The following is a 17,486-nucleotide window of genomic DNA, read 5'->3' as shown; positions in this document are numbered from 1 at the left end:
GTATTGTTGCAGGCCAAGCATAAAAAATGAGCACCTTTTATGTCTAAGAATCAGTAACAAAACATGCCCTAAAGAGCGGATTACAATATAAGACATATTACAGCTGTGTGATAGCAATTTGTCTGGTGTTGTGACCAAGTGGTTGGTCCAAGTGGCTGGTCTAATTCTATTCAATTGTGCAAACCGAAGTCTCTATTTGCATTTCTGAGTTCTTATTGCATTGTATTCAAATGAGAATGTCAAAGTATTCGGCAAGAGCCGAATAGCAAGCAACTATTCGGCCGGAGCCGAATAGCTTTTTTTCAGCCAGAATTCGGCCGAATACTCACTCGAAGCCGAAGTTCGGTACACCCGTACACCAAAGTGTTTAAAATATAGAGAATGCATGATTTTGCCCTCCACGGTAGAAACTCAAACCAGTGGAGATGAGCATTATGGAGATAAATTATGGCTACACCAATCCACTGGCTACCCAAAGGTATATGTAAAGAATGTGAGTGTAGTAATGCGAAAGTGGACACTGAAGATGGTAGCAATTTTTCAACTGTGGTCTTAAAGTCGATATGAAGAACAGGAGACATATTTGTGGGTCAACTGACCGTTCAAAGGATCCCTCAGTACCTTCAAGAGAAGGGCAACAAACAGACTGCACTTCTAGCAATTCTTTAAATAACGACAAAGATCACATTATTAAGTTATATGCTTGCCTTTCATGCTTGATACTTACTTTCCATCGCATACAAGTATGGAGACATTCACCACGTAACGGTTCATGTACAGTGCTGATTCTAAGTGCCATGTTTTGAAAGAATGCGTAAACTATAATAGGACAGACCTGCATGCAAATAAATATCAGAGGCAGTACTTACCGCGCCCCATGGTCCAGTCCTCCATTGGTTTCCTCGGACTGAAGGATGGCTGGGCTGCTTCCCTTTATCGTGTACCGTGTAGTCCTTGTGGATTTGAGTGTTGTCCGGGTGAGGATTATGGGCTGGATTGGCGTGGCTATCGGGGAAACGGTGATATGGGGGTTGGCAGGGAGGCATGCTGCATGTTTGCTCCGTAGTGGGACGCCCTTCAGGGTCACAGAGGTGATCATCCATTTGACGACGGTAGTTCATACAGACAACTTGTCGAAATGCTCTTCCATCACCACAGGTGACAGAGCACTGAAAAAGGGAGAGTTCGCAAATTACACATTTGGCAGGTCAAAATATAAGCACTCACACTTTGGGTCCTATGTGAAATTGTACATCACACTAGGGGACCTAATGAGAGCCACTGGAAAAAAGCCCAAAACACATTGTGACAGTTCAAACTTTTAGAATAACGGTCCAGTGTACCTCTATCGAAAGGTAAAGATATACATTGCATCATGGCCCTCCAGGACCATCTCCGTAGCTTACAGGAAAATGAAACTTGTTACCAAAATTCTTGCATGTGTATCTCTGGGAAAGTCCCCCATACTCCAAACATCAAATTTGTTGACAATCACCAGCCGCTGCGGGAAAGACTAAAAACATTACTGTTTTGGAAAGCTTTCCAACTTGGATCATGATCCCTTCTTCAACATATGAACTTGCCATGAACTGAATATCTGATCGAGAAGGCATTTTAGGGGGAGACTGGTCTTGATCAAGTAATGCCCAAAGCCTCTCCAAAGTGGGCATATACTATGACCATGTCTGGCCCTGTACTTTAATGGCCTCATGTTAGTTTGCACTTATCGGTTCTGTTGCTCCAGCACTAAGACTTTTTTGCTGTTCTTGCACGCCTATCCCCTTGCACCTAACTTATATGAATGTTTCTAAGGACTGTGAGATCTGTCTAATGATTGATCTCCCCTTTGCATTACAGGTGCTAGGAAGTGACAGGGCTTCCGGTTGGCGTCATATAAAATATAATAAAAGCAGAAGCTCTTCCTTTTTTATGAAGCAATATTTATGGCAGTCTAGCCAAGGATCATCCTAGTCATCCAGCTGCTGATTACAACTATAGGCCTCTGGTCATGGTGCTGCAGCAAATATCAACCCCCCCTATTCTTACAGCTACAAATACTTTCTTCTTACCCTCACAACCACCCTTGACTCTACCAAATCCCCTTACTACACTGATCTCTTTTCCTCACACCTTCAAAAACGATCCATGACCCTCGAGGTCATTCTTTACTCCCTAAAAAATGACCTGTACCTGCCTCCCTTTCTGCTAATGACTTCATCTCCTACTTCTGTAAAATTAAACAAAATCATGACAATCTGCTGGCTCTATTAATCTCTCCCTTCTTCCCCCTCCTTTGTACCACCTCCAGCTGCTCCCACCCTTTCCTCTTCCCCCTCTTCCCTCCCACCTCGCGTACCAAATTCATACCCATCCACACCCACATTGATCCTTTCACCCCCCCCACAAATGATTAAACAGCTTGCACATGTGGCTTTCCTCCCTCTTCAATCTCTCTCCAACTGCAGGTAACTTCCCAGCCTTTTACAAAATAGCCAGTGTCATTGGTTATTTATAACACGCTTAATAGCAAAGAGGTTTCTAAGTACGGACCCAGGATTCGAACCTGTGTCGCTCTGCGTCGTCTTGCTTCCAAGACGAGCGCGTTGCCACTGAGCTATACTACCCGTGCCATACTCCATAAAACACTGCTGACCCCAGCAATCTCTCATTATAAAGTCCTGTCTCTCTCCTACTCCCATCTGCATCTTCAACTTTTATGACCATTGACCACCACTCTAACATCTCCTCCATCCTCATTGTACTCAAAACTCTCGTCAACCTTCAACACTATAGCTCATCCCTCCATCATTTAAACTCTTTCCTCCATTGGCTTCAGGAATACCTACATTGACTGGGTGACTTCCTGTCTCTTTGACCACTCCTTCTCAATCCCGTGGAACACCAACACCTCTTCCACCACTTTCCACCCTACGGGTGTCCCTCAAGCATCCTTCCTAGGCCCACTCATCATCACACTCTCTCCCTGGGTATACGCATTTCTTCCTTCGGCTTCAACTATCACCCTCCATCGATGATGCCCGGACCTATTTCTTCTTTTTAGAACTTTCTTTATTAACACACTTGGCATTACAGTAAGATATAATAAAACGGTAACCAAGGTGCTACATGCACTGTACATTAGATTACCATCAACCTTCATTGACAGTCCAGGATGCAGTCAGCAAGACCGTCGACCGTGTTGCATTTGACATTGCTCTATGAGATATATGGCAATTGGTCTACCCCACTCCTGCGTCAGCATCTATTGTGAGTGAAGCAAGTATGCTCTAAATGGGCCCCAAATATCCTCAGGGCGGGCTATACTGGCTGCATACTAGACCATAGCTTTTCCTTCTCATTTGCACAGGTAATCTCTCGAAGCCATTGCTCTTTAACTGGGGGTTTAGGATTTATCCATCTGCATAATATACACCTTTTTCGCTAGAAACAAACACACATTGGAAAAACGTGTGTGTGCCCCAGGCATTGTCATCAAAAATACCAAACAAACACACAAGTGATGCAGCCTGAATCTTAACCCCAGTAATGGCTGTAAGCATGGTACATACATGGAACCAGAAAACACCAAGTGAGGAGTAGGACCACAGCATGTGAATATAATGAGTGTTGCCTTCCCCGCACCGTGGGCATCTTCCCGATGTCTCCTGCGTGAACAGTCGTAACTGGGCCAGCGTTTAATGATACCTATTGAGTATCTTTAGTTGTAAGAGTCTGAAATGTGAATTCAGGGAGACTTTTCAGGTCAGCCCACACTTCCCAGATCAATTTCTCATTCCCTCCTTCACCCCGGGTATCTCTGAAAAGACCACCAGCTGCCTCACTGACATGCACTACTATACTTCTCTATGCTGCCTTATTCTAAACTCTTTAAAGATGGAACCCATCTTTCTTCCAAACTCCTATGTCAACCCCACTCTCCCTTCTCCCATCTCCTTCTGTGAGAAAACTGAGGGTATTCTTCCAAGTAAATCCCGGGAATCCCTTATTCAGGTGGCCAGGAAACAACCGGCCCTCTCTTATACCAACCCTAGGGGTAGAGGAGTGGGAAAGGATCACCTGGGAAGGGGAACCCGGGATTGTGCTCAGGGAATACTCCAGGTGAGGTGCAGTATTATAACGGAGAAAACGAGGCCCTTGAGGCATTGATAGGTTAGGTATACCGTTCTTTTGCCGCAGGATTTTTCGTTGCCGGACTTTTCATCGCCGTTTTTTTATCGAAAAAAATCATTGTTTTTTTTTTTGGGGGGGTTTAAAAATTAAATCAATATTTGCAGGTGAAAGGGAATAATACAAAAAAAGGGGGGGTTTAGGGGGTAACCCCACAAAAAAAAAATGATGAGTTTTTTTCGATAAAAAAACGGCGATGAAAAGTCCCGCGACAAAAAATCCTGAGGCAAAATAACCGATAGGTTATACCTACTCAACTTCCGTTCCACCTAAAGAATATCCCTTATCCAGGTCCCCTTCTTCCCCATAACCCATTACTCTTGAAAACAACTCCTCCCAGGATCCCTTTTTCCCTGTGGTTTTCTACCTGAATACTCCCAATCATTCTTCTTTCTGTACCTCTGATTATTATTTCCAGCACTGCCAAATTGTTCAGACAAAACACTACCATTCCCACAATTCCCCATCGTCATTCTATGATAAAAATCCTGGTCATTCCCGTTAGTTTCACAAATCCCCTAGGACGAAGAATATCATTCCGCATGTCAACCCCCATCCCCCTTTTCCGACACACTTTCTACTGACATGAAAGACAACAGACTAACACCAGAGCCGTTTACCGGACATGTCCTAATACAAGGGTCAGGCAAAGTCAGGCAATTGACCAGAATCACACAGACCTGACCAATGTTCCCTGTAAGGTGCGCGCCTGTGCGGCCGCGCACCTTTTGATTGGGAGCCGCGCATAGTGCTTATTTTGCCGCGCACTTGCTCCAATCAACATTTTGCTGAAAAAAACATTTGTTTTTTTTAACATTTTTTTTTTAAACATAATTTAAAACTAGTAAACAAGTGTACATACTGGTAGGTTGGCCTAGATGCAGGCCAGGAGGCAGCAGCAACGTTCGTGATTTCCAGAAAACACACCTTGGGTGACACAAACTTTGCTGCGGCCTCCTGGGCTGTTGCTACTCGTGCTGCTGCTGTCCTTGGCTCAGGGCTGCACTCTGTGCTTGCGCAGGGAGCCTGTCCACTGCCCTGGCACAAACGCACGTGCACTGCTGCTGGGTCTCTCCTTGCCTTGCGCAGTAGGAAGCAGTAGCACGTGTGAGAGACCCGTGCCTGCATGCAGACAGTGGCTGAGGAACTTGAGCTGCCATGACGGACAACGCCACACCACCTGCTCTTGCTTGTCCCCCCCCCGCACCCCCCCGGCCATCACCCCACCCCTGTGAAGAGAGCCGCGAGCCCCATATGTGCACCGCCACATGCCACTGAGCCTAAGGTAGGTAAAAAGAGTTATATAGGCAGCGCGATGGGCGGCCTAAGTTTGGATTTGGGCATAGGGCCCCTTTTCTTGCAAGGGGAAGGATACATAAATGAAATGGGGCTGACCGTCATGATTAGCCATCCGATTGAGGCCAGCACGACCAAGCCAGCCTGGGTGTTCCGCTTTTCGCTGACTGCTGCATGATTATTCTGCCCAGGCCATACTTGCCCGTTTTTTGCAATTTGCATTTGTGGGGGGCACCAAACAAACCGCGTGTGTACCAAGTGCGACCGTACTCGACTCCCACGCAGCACCGGATGATTTCATTAAAGTATCCCGTCAGACTTGCTGTGAACAAGGTCCCACTGCACGTGGAATACACCTGCGATGGCTGGGCTGACTGAGCTGCCATTTGTTTTGCAGGATTTAACATCCTGGTGCTTGCTAACTCTTCCCTAAAATGCTGCATAGCAACACAGAGGTTCACCGTGTGAAAAGGGAACATCCTGATGAGGGGGGGGGGTGGGGCTGGGAGGGGCGCCAGACTACATGATAAAGCTGAGTTAAAGGAGGATTTGTATGTGGCGAAATCACATTGCATACCAACGACAGGCTTCAAAATCGGTGCTATTTGCATGTTTAATGTATGTGCCCAACCTCAGATGCAGGGTCGCATTCTTTAAATGGTACTTTTGAAATGTTTAGAGGATGGTTGAACCTATACGAGCACTTTCGTTAGAAGAGCTGTCACTTCTGTATTTAGTGCAGCAGCAGAGAGAAGGGCATCTATGGGCAGGGAATTCATAAAGGGCTCCCATGTGAACACAAACAGGAGGCACGCATGGCGTTGCTTTGCTGTTTTGGATCTGTGCACACAAGCTGTCTGTGCTCTGTTACCCACATCCCCACAAATCACTTCACCATATCACCTCCTTCGCAGAGTGCCTTGAGGGACCGAAGGTGGGGAGGGGATATGTGTGTGTGTGTGTGTGTCTGTGTGTGTGTGTGTGTGCATGTGTTTGCAACTTAGTCCATGTAAAAACAGCAGAGAGCTGCACTCCACTCCATAGCAACGGTCTGTGCACCCCAGCACAGAGGTTGCCATTTCACACTTTCATGGAAACCCTAAAGGAAACTGCAGCCGGACGGAAAATGGAAGAATCCCTCATTTCTGTTGGAGGTATTCATCGCTGTCCCTCGAACTACAACCGAGCTGTAAATAACAAGCACCTCAGGCTTGTGTATGCAATATCATTAATGTATTTCAGCCGTTCTTGGGGAGATGTCAACATCAAATTCGCCAAGGAGACCCCATAAGACTACCACCTGCAATAAGAAAATGTCAGTACCCTACTGTAATATTTTACGGTTTACTTAGATTAGATTATATTAACTTAACTGGTCTGCTGTTAAATCTCAGTTACCAGTTTAATGGTATCCACTAATGGCTCATTTTACTATAGCCGATATGATAACTCAGTAGGTTGAGCGCTTGCTGCTGCGATGTGTGTGTGATCTGCAGGTTCGAATCCCTGTAAGGCCATCTCAGCCTTTCATCCTTCTGAGGTCAATAAATGAGTACCAACACAGGTTGGGTGATATTGTATGCATATTTGTTCTATAAAAAAGAGCTTAAGCGTAAGTGCTATACAATAACATATTATCATTTGGCCTTGGACGTCTGCTTGCATTCACAGTTATTTGACAATATGGATCTGGAGGGACCTGCTGTTATTGCATATATTGATCTACAAGGAGGCAGGGGTGCACTTAAGTCAAAATGTTGGGGGGAGGTCTAACCCTTTTAAATGTGGGAGAGGTTAGGTGCCAACGTCATAGATTGTGATGTCAGAGCAAACTTACTTGAGTGGGGTCCTCTAACTTCTTCACACATTCTAATGAGACTATTCTAGTGCAGCTTCAATGTTACTAGCGGTTAACTCTCTCCTTCACATCTGAAACCACACAGTTAAGGAGTGGTGTGAGAATGAGCTGTCTCCTGCCCCTTAGTACCCTTCTAATCACTCCCTAAACCCTTCCTTGTTGGAGTGTTTCCTCTTGCTGGACCTCTGATTTGGTTGCAGTCCTCTCCTTTTATGATGCTGTATAGTCACCCTTTTCTTGGCAGACTTTCTGAGATTGCCGGGGTAACTTCCAGGACAATCTGAGATTACATGATTACATGATTCAGTGCTTTTTATTTAAGTGTCAGAGTCCAATGTCCTTCCATGCCCCCCTTCTATTAAGTCGTCTTTGTCATTAATCATGTTCATGTACTGTTTATTTCATTAAACCAATAGAAAGCATTTCCTTTATATTCCATATATTTAGTGAACTGAGAATGGAGAAGCTAATGCTGTGCTAATATTAATTTGTGAGGCAGAATCTGTGTTCCACTACAAGAACCCCTCTGTTCTTGTACCAACCCATCATAAAACGAAAGATCTTGCTAATGTTTAGCGATGTAAAAGGATCCAATTTGAGATGAGCTTAAGTCTTGGGAGGAGAATAGAGCACCCAAATGTCCCTTGAAGTAGAGCTTGTTGTGCTGAAAATTTGCATTCCTCGCTTGCACACTGCGGAATCTGATCACTAAGCCTTGCTCACTGGTGGGGCGCCACGCTGGCGCCTCCGCACCACTGCCGACCACCCCCGGTCTGGCAGCGCATCACTCAGTTGCGCACATTACTGAAAAACAGCCCGCACACAACTATTCTTTGGCGCACCCAGCCCAAAATAATTAGAGGGAACATTGCACCTGACGGCCCTTTCCCTTCCCCACAGGGATAAAAGGTGGAGCACGAGAGCATGGTATGAGCAAAGCAAACCGCAGGACGACTCATCTATCCAAGTATGACCGTTCAAGAGGAGGAGAAAGGCGGCGAGTACCGAAAGGGTGACAAGGAGAGAAGCGACCTTACCATTTCCGATCCAAGCCTGTGAAGCCTCCATGGAAAGAATTGTAAGGCCACAAACAATAGCCAGCGTGTATTGCAGCAGATGTCAATGGCACACAAGGTCAATGGTACACAAGGTCCTCCTCTGCTAATAACCAAGCCAGGGAGAGACGCTTGCCACCGTGGTGCCAGCCTTGACTGCAGAGACAAGAAAAGCCAAGCGGTTCATCACAGCCAGTGAGTCAAAGGGAAAGCCGATAAGAAACCACACTGTGTTGAACAAAAGTAGCAAACGGCTAATTGAAGAAAAGTACAAAGAACATGGGTGCTTGCTCAAACTCTGGGCGATTACCCTATTGCTGAAACTACCGTTACCAGAAGGCCTCAGGAACGAGTCGAGAAAGTGGGCAAAGTGGTCATACAGGGGTCTAGCAAATTCCTCTGTACAGTCGCAAGTCTTTGACCGTCAGAAGTTGAAAAGCTAAGGGAAGTGAGTCCCGACTTGTAAGAAAGTAAAAGAAATTGAATGACTGATAAAAGTTGGCAAGAGTGCACCTGATGGAGGGATGCTGATGGAAAGGGGCAAAGCCTAAAAGTCCAGATGAACAGTTTGTTGACAAAGGCGAACCCGACAGAGGGAGGCAAACATTTGAGAAGGGTCTGATCATGCAAGAGGAGGATCCAGGGGTGAGAAGCTATCACCCCACCAAGCAAGGTCATGAAAAACAAGAAATCTTTTTGAATACAAGCCATAGTGAACCCGACAGGCTGAGATTCGAGAGGGGTCTGCATGTGGAAGAAGGGGACCCAGGGGTGAAGAACCCTCACCCTAAGTGCCATAAGGAAGGAACTTTTATTATATTATGCTGAACATATCAGGTCATCAGAAGTAGGAGATCTAACTACTGAAGGTCCCGATATAGCTAACCACTTTTTTAAGATCTGAGAACCGGAAGAGGGGTATCCAGGGGTGAAAAGCCATCACCCCAACGACACGTGAATAAAACCAAGAGAACTTTCTATTTGTTTATTTGTGTATATCTGGTCCTCTAAGGCAAGAGACTTTTAAGGGAAAAGAGAATTCACCATTGAAGGTCCTGATATCTGACAACGGAACTGTCGTCTCATGCTGGGAAAGCTCGAGAGTGTGCTGTGGTCAGGAGTCCCACCTTGTCCCGTGCTCAAAACGTGGGGAAGGGAGACCCCGGCTACACATCCTGACATCATTTGTGAACACTTCTTACTTTCTTGTGAACCTTATCCCACACTCTTTTGTTATTTAGTTGTAAGGATTGGTAATAGGTTTTTCTAAGTATAGGCTATTTTATTTGACAAGACGCCACTAGGACTGCCTTATTTTTCTTTTGGTGGTCGTAGCTTGCTCCCATCTTAGATTTAGGTTTAGATTAGGCATTTTTCCAACCCACATACATTTTAATAAACACCCTTGAACTGTGATCACTTGTGTCTGTCTTTACTCTTGCCACCATGAGTTCCTTACACTACCCACACCCTCCTTTATACTTATCCATGGCTCGCAACATCGGGTGGTCTTTGAAATGAACCTTACACTCTTTTGATTCATCATGTCCACTGCTACAGGATCCAGACTCAACCTCCTCAATATAAGGAAAATGTTCACCACTCTGCAAAAACGTATCTCTATGCTGGCGCTCAGAAAAATGGACTTCTAGTGACCCAACCCCCGCCCCCACTTCAACCTACTGTCACCACAATGGATGGCTCCCTGTGCAAAATTACTCCATCTTTAAGTTCCTGCTCCTTGCCCTTAAATATATCCATGACCCCTTGTTACCTTTCTGACTGCATCTTGCCATACTCTTCCACCTTAGACGTTGCACTCTTCTTTCAACATCCCATCTGCCCCCGATGCCCCCTTTGCATGTTCCTGCTTCCGTTCCTTCTCACTACTTGCCCACCCCAGTGGAATGCTTTCCCCCGGCCATCAAAGCTTTTCCATTGGTTGTTCAAACTCCACTTGTTATTGAAGGATGGGTTGCCCCCACACTACATATGAAATAGAAATAAAAAACAAACTTTAACAGATATATTTACTAATATATATATATATATATATATATATATATATATATATATATATATATATATATATATATATATCCATATTTTTTGTATTAACCGGCACCATGTCACGTATTTTGAATTCATTAACTAACTTCACATATGAACACCTTTGTCCGTCATCGGTACCTGCGCAATCACTTTGTCATAAGGTCAACAAAACTTTGTATCAGGAGACACGGATCGTAAAATAAACTTGAGAAGCACACACACATTGAGAATAGGCCACGTGACCATATGGGCGAATCAGATAACTCATACTATGGGCCAATCCTGGCACTCAGCCACTGGCCAATGGGATGAACCTTAAGGGAAATATAACTCTGCATGGTAATAGTGCGGGTTGGAGTGAACGCCGACCGAGAACCAGATAAAACTGTGGCTCTAAGCCGTTAAGGTAAGCGGGCAACTGGAGTTCCCTCTTTTTAAACTAAAAGTTATTTATTTTATTTATTTATTTGGATTTATAAAGCGCACAACGGCCCTTGGGCACCGTGGCACTGTTACAAAATGCTTACTTGAGTGAGATTGTTGCAGTTAAAAGATAAAAAACAATGACAACAGGAGAGAGGACCACAGGTTCCTTGGTTACAGTGGAACAGTATAACAAGACATGTCAGCCTGGAACATCTGACAGAAACATTTGTTAACATTACAAGGGTGAACCAGAGCTGTTACTCATTCCAGAGTGGTGGTGGTAAGTGTGCCTGGCATAGTTAGCTGAAGAGTTTGGTTTTCAGTGCTTTACGTAAACATTTGTAGGATGTTTAATTTCTGAGAGCTGTGGGAAGGGTGCTCCAGTTTTTGGGTGCTAGGTGTTGGAAGATGGCATCTCCTTTTTTGGTTCTTATGTAGGAAGGGACGTAGATCTGATTGGCAAGGTGCGATATGATTGGTCTGGATGATGAGATGGGGGTGATCTTTTCAGAGAGATGGGGGAGGGCTTGCGTGAGAGGCACTTATGAGTGATGGCTATGGTTTTGAAAAGAATGCGCTCGTTGACTGGCAACCAATGAGTATCTCTTCTCGCCTGAGAGAGGTGTTCCCTTTTAGGGATGCTCATTGCTGCCCTGAGTGCGTTGTTTTGAGGGACCTGCATCTTATTAAGTTTTTTGGACGAAGTGCCCAGAAAGAGGACATTACAGTAGTTGAGTTTGGCACCGACTGTAGCCCTGGCAATCACGAGGCAGTTTTTAGTAGATAATAGTGGTTTAACCGCGTTAACAATAGACAACTGTATGGGCTATACTAATCATTACTGTATGAGCAAGGAGCATGAATATACTTAATTCACAAGTCTCTTCACTACCGCCACCCACCCACGGTTGTTCCAACAGCGCCCGGGATAAGCGATTTACAGGCAGCCCTCGAAGGCATTCTCGTACATCAATGTCAAAGTGAAGCGGTCAAGCAGGCATTTTCCAGGGAAGGCTGTGGGCGCAATGACTAATGGAGGCCACCGGCACTATCGCTTTATCTCCAAGGCACCACTTTGTATTCCAAACTGGGAGAGTACCTTACCCGACCCGGTCCTTAGAATACTTTCATTGACCCAAAGTACGGCTAATGTATTAATTTGTATGCATTTCCTAGAAAGCACAGCACAATCATGGAATCATTGAGGCAATGCGTAGCTTATCATCCAGGAGAGTAGCTTAATCGAGCCTTTCCGTGATATGCATCTTCAGACAAGACACGTGCTCATGTCAGCCAACTTTTAGGCAGGATGGTTACAGTGCTACAGGAACCAGGACAACTAATGAGTAATCGTGCCACATGATTTCTATGGGACGCGAATCTAGATCCTAACATACATAATATGCACCAATTGGCACAACTCAATTCATTATGACACACTCACATGCATGCATGAAACGTATGACACAATGATGTGTTCTCAGCCGTTCACACTAAGCTAAATGAACTGCCAAGCCAGACACTGACAAAGCGGTGCACTCACACCACCTATGCTCGTCACGCCCTCCAGCCCCACCACCAACCAGTCACACGCTCTTGTTTCTCAGGCAGTTACGCCAACCACATGGCCCAGGCAATCAATCCAACAATATCCAAATGGCTAACTATCTAGGGCGCAATTGCATTATCATTTCCCGATGGTCCTACATCAGGAAAAAAAACAAAAGGTCAGGCTCCATATTGATATCGTATTAACCAATGGGGTACACCCAACCTTGCCATAACAGTATCTTTACTAATCACCACAAATTGCCAGGTTTTAAGGACCACGCCAAAATCATGATCTTTAGTTTCTTTCTTCCCAGAAGCACTATTCAGTGCATCCAACCACCACTGGCAACACGCCACATAAACCCAATGTCCAGGAATAATCACAATTGGTAAGCTTACATCATTACCATAATCCATACAAAAAATGAACTAAATTTGAATTTCAAACTCAATGTAGAACAAACTACGAACTAACACAATCTTCCCTTTCTTTCCTTTCCTTCCTTGGTGTTACTATGGGCCTCATTACGAGTCCTCCGGCGGTAGCCGTGCAGGAAATACCGGCAGGCTGCCACCGGACCGGTAATACCATTCCGCCTCCGTGATTACCGGAATCACTGGGGAATTACAACCCAGGTGACCCGGTAATTCTGGAGGCAGAATTCTGTAAATCCCCATTCCCATGAAGTCCCATGGGACTCCATGGGGATGGGGACCGTGGAAACACTGGTTCCGTCTATGATGGAGCCGGTGTTTCCATGTCTGTCTGCAGTCAGATGGTGTTATTTCCACCAGTTCAGACCTGGCAGGAGTGACACCTCCCATCTGCAGGACTCTGAATCAGCCATTCCGGAAACAATGGTGGCGGCGGATTTACCGCCACCATTGTTTCCGGACCGACTGACTTGAAATGAGGCCCTATGTCTCTCTTGCTTTACGATGTTTATTATTTCCACTTGTATACAACACATACACCCATTACCCAAATCTGTACTGAATATACTGTATGTCGATAATGGGCCCACAAAGTTGTGCTCATTATGAATAAATGTCACCAAAAAACCCCTCCCTCTTTTTCAAACTTATGTACATGTCACTACATACACTTGTCACAAAATCACTCTGCACTTGCCACCTTGAGTTTGATATGACATTCTATGAATATGTGAACAAACAATGTATGATAGATGATGATCACAGCCTCGATAAAGACCCTTGAGTGGTAGAAACATGTGTCGTCACCCACAGTGATAATAAAGACCTAATGGCATAAATCTATAACGAGTGGACTACATCTCTCAACGTTCTATGATTCAACAGAACATAGGAATTCTCCCAAAATCGATCACCTATGTATAAAGCTCCAATATCGTAGGGATCCAACACACCCCTATTCTTCCCTCTTAGACATTGCACTCTTCTCTCAACATCCCATCTTCCCCCGATGCCCCCCTTTGCATGTTCCTGTTTCTGTTATTTCTGCCCACCCCAGTGGAATGCTTTGCCCCGGCAATCAAAGCTTTTCCTTTGGTGGCTCTAACTCCACTTGTTATTGAGGGATGGGCTGCGCCCACACTACCCCGCCTCAAGTGACTGCCCAACCGCCCCTTTGTGGAAACGCCCCACTGTTCAGTACAAATATTAAAAGAAATACCCATGCTAATTATGACTCCAAGCCCTAAATACTAAATTATTCATGTTTTGTCCACTAGTCACTGTCCCTGGTCTATGTTCCCTTCTCTTAAAACAAAGTTAGTATAATCTCAATCCTCCTAATAGCCCTGATATTCAGCTAATCTTCATTAAGTTTTGCCTAAACTAAGAAAAGACAAGGAGTCTAGGCATGAGTTTAACACTAAAGTAAAGTCTTTCTCTCAGTTTAAGGTGATTATATCAAATCTATTTGGTTGTAGGAGAACTGGTCGAATTATTTTGTTGACAGGTTGATTTTGCTGCATATATATATATATATATATATATATATGTGTGTGTGTGTGTGTGGGGAGACACCCCTTAGTCTCCCAACAATAATGATTTCCCTAATCCTACCGCCAACATGTATATGTGGCAATATGCGTCAATAAATCGCAATAAATTCTCCTGCGACCAAATGGGCTGCGCAGTAAGTAATCTGCCAATCCCTTTCTCCCATCACTCCAGAAACAATATGAGCTGCCATTGTCTTAGACAAACAAGGTTTAGATTTCTTTTGCTTTGAATAGGCAGCCAATTTCTATAAACGCATGTTAGCTACTCTTCGTCTGTTGGAAAATAGAGCAGCTCCAAGCCCCATCTTTCGATTCTTTGATGGCCTCAACTTGCAGCCACATAGCATACATTATTTTTTCTTGCACTAGGGAACCACAAGAATATAATCCAATTACCTTTGCTGCAGATTTGGAATCTTCTGAATTACAACTCCATAATGTTATTTGTAGGGAAATGAGTCAAAATGAGTCGATGAATCAACACCAAGGCCAGATAATCCTTTCCTGATGGCCATCTTCAAAGGCTCTGAGATGATCTTTACCTTTCAATGGTACATTTGTTAATAGTTCCTTCTTACAGGGTATGGTATCAGATCCTCTAAACACTCTATGGAGCACTCCTCCCCGTAGTCTATTCTTGATCCCAAATTTATATCGCTAATGATATGATATGGCATTTGTAACGCGCCTATACACAAGGGTTTCAACGTGCAACGAGGCAAGGAAGGGGGAACAGTGGGAGGATAGAGAATGATTTTACTAGGCCAAGTGACATGGAGATCATTCAAGTGCGGGGGATTGGGAGGGGAAAAGTGCCAGGGGAAGGGGAGGGGGCAGTGCTGTACATGGGATCAAAACAAAACAAGAAGTGCGGCCAGCAGGTGTCCAAAAGTGCAGGTAGGGGGACTGTACTGTTACAGATACAGACCCAAGTGCAAGGGTTGCCGGGAAGCAGTGCGGGTGTGCAACTGTGCGGGTAGGGACCTGGGCACGGAATCAGAGGGTAGCCAGGTGACCAGTGCAGTTCCAGACAGAAAATCAGCAGGGGTGAAGAAGAGAGACGACAGAAGCAAAGAGGAAGGACTTGAGGTGCTTCCGGAACCGGAGATAGTTCGCATCAAGTTTCAGAGGCAGGGAGGCTGTTTCAGAGGGAGGCCACAGCCAAAGAAAGAGATCTAACCACCAACTTGTTGCTTGGAGAAGCGACTGGCCCTGAGGGAGTTGGAGGTGGATGAGCGAAGAGTTCGAGTAGGAAGGTTTTCACGAAGAGAGAGTTGGAGGTATTGAGGACACGGGCCAAGGGCCCCTGTTCTACTGAAGTTGATTGAGAAGGATGTTGACTTGCAATTCCAGGAATAGAAAGAGTCCCATGGCCTACTGGCCTGTAGCCTGCCTGCTTTCTATGCCCATCGAGGTACCGAACCTGCTATTCTGGACATATCTGTAAACCATTTGAGGAACAAAGACAACCACGGAAATGCCTTTTTGGTTATGTGAAAACTATCAGTCGCTTTTGATACCTTGTACTACCAATGCATACTTGATAGATTGTTGTCAATGGCCAAGGTGTCGTATACTGCTCAGCATTGGCTTACCTCCTTTCTGTTACCCATGTTACTTTGCCACCCCCATATACCCCAATGCACCCACTCTAAGCCAGAATCAATTTCAAGCTTGTTCCACTTAGTCACATATATGTGTATAGCAACGTACCATTGTTTTTGAGCTTAGCAATAACTATGTACACCCCGAGCAGAAATCTGCAATCATCAAAATCCCATATTATGGCGGTTCCCAAATATAATCTTAAATCTGGGGGTGGCAGACTTTTTCCAGCCCAAATTGCTAGTATTTGAAACAGCTTACCTTTTGCCTTAAGATCACAATCAAATATATTACTGTTAAGGAGGGACTAGAAACTCACTTACTTTCATTTGTAGATTGAACCACTGGGCTTCCTGTTGGCTTGCCCACTCATCTGGATTGAACCACTGGGCTTCCTGTTAGCTTGCCCGCTAGTCTAGATTGAACCACGGGGCTTCCTGTTAGCTTACCCGCTAGTCTAGATTGAACCACTGGGCTTACTGGTAGCTTGCCTGCTAGTCTAGATTGAACCACTGGGCTTCCTGTTAGCTTGCCCATTCATCTAGATTGAACCCCTGGGCTTCCTGTTAGCTTGCCCGCTAGTCTAGGTTGAACCACTGGGTTTCCTGTTAGCTTGCCCGCTAGTCTAGATTGAACCATTGGGCTTCCTGTTAGCTTGTCCACTAGTCTAGATTAAACCACGGGGCTTCCTGTTAGCTTGCCCACTAGTATAGATTGAACCACTGGGCTTCTTGTTAACTTGCCTGCTAGTCTTCTGCAAGACATTAGTTCTTACGGGCCCTCAGCGCTAAATAAATTTAACATAACATAAAATGATCCTTTAATCACTTAGCATGTTGATGTATACTACCATTGCATTGAGTCATAGGTCATAAGCAGGGTTCAAGGTAGGGCAGAATGAATGACAGGAAAGATGTCCCTAACTTCACCTCAATCCAGATATGCAACTTAGTCAAGAGCACAGAGCTTGCACGAGGAGGCTTCTAATCCTTGCTGAGCAAGAGTGCAGTGAGGACACAAGAAGGTGAATCAGGGTGTTACTGCTAGGCGTAAACTTGCAGTGGCTTTAATAGAACCCACACTTCCACCAAGGGCCCCTGTTCTACTGAAGTTGATTGAGAAGGATGTTGACTTGCAATTCCAGGAATAGGAAGAGTCCCATGGCCTACTGGCCTGTAGCCTGCCTGCTTTCTATGCCCATCGAGGTACCGAACTTGCTTTTCTGGACATATCTGTAAACCATTTGAGGAACAAAGACAACCACGGAAATGCCTTTTTGGTTATGTGAAAACTATCAGTCGCTTTTGATACCTTGTACTACCAATGCATACTTGATAGATTGTTGTCAATGGCCAAGGTGTCGTATACTGCTCAGCATTGGCTTACCTCCTTTCTGTTACCCATGTTACTTTGCCACCCCCATATACCCCAATGCACCCACTCTAAGCCAGAATCAATTTCAAGCTT

The 17,486-nt window shown here is 45.0% G+C and overlaps 1 protein-coding gene across 1 annotated transcript in view; it reads right to left on the bottom strand.

Moving 5' to 3' along the window:
- ADAMTS20 (ADAM metallopeptidase with thrombospondin type 1 motif 20) overlaps window positions 1-17,486 on the bottom strand; it is a 779,002-nt gene that overhangs the window by 212,827 nt on the left and 548,689 nt on the right. The window contains exon 26 of the mRNA XM_069628019.1: window positions 870-1,169. Within this exon, the coding sequence (XP_069484120.1) occupies window positions 870-1,169 (300 nt within the window). The remainder of the gene's footprint in view (window positions 1-869; window positions 1,170-17,486) is intronic.

Source organism: Ambystoma mexicanum, chromosome 12 (assembly GCF_040938575.1).
Source record: "Ambystoma mexicanum isolate Mex_15411 chromosome 12, UKY_AmexF1_1, whole genome shotgun sequence".
NCBI lineage: Eukaryota > Metazoa > Chordata > Amphibia > Caudata > Ambystomatidae > Ambystoma > Ambystoma mexicanum.
Note: the sequence above shows the minus strand (reverse complement) of the source record. Positions and strands in the feature narration are given on the sequence as shown.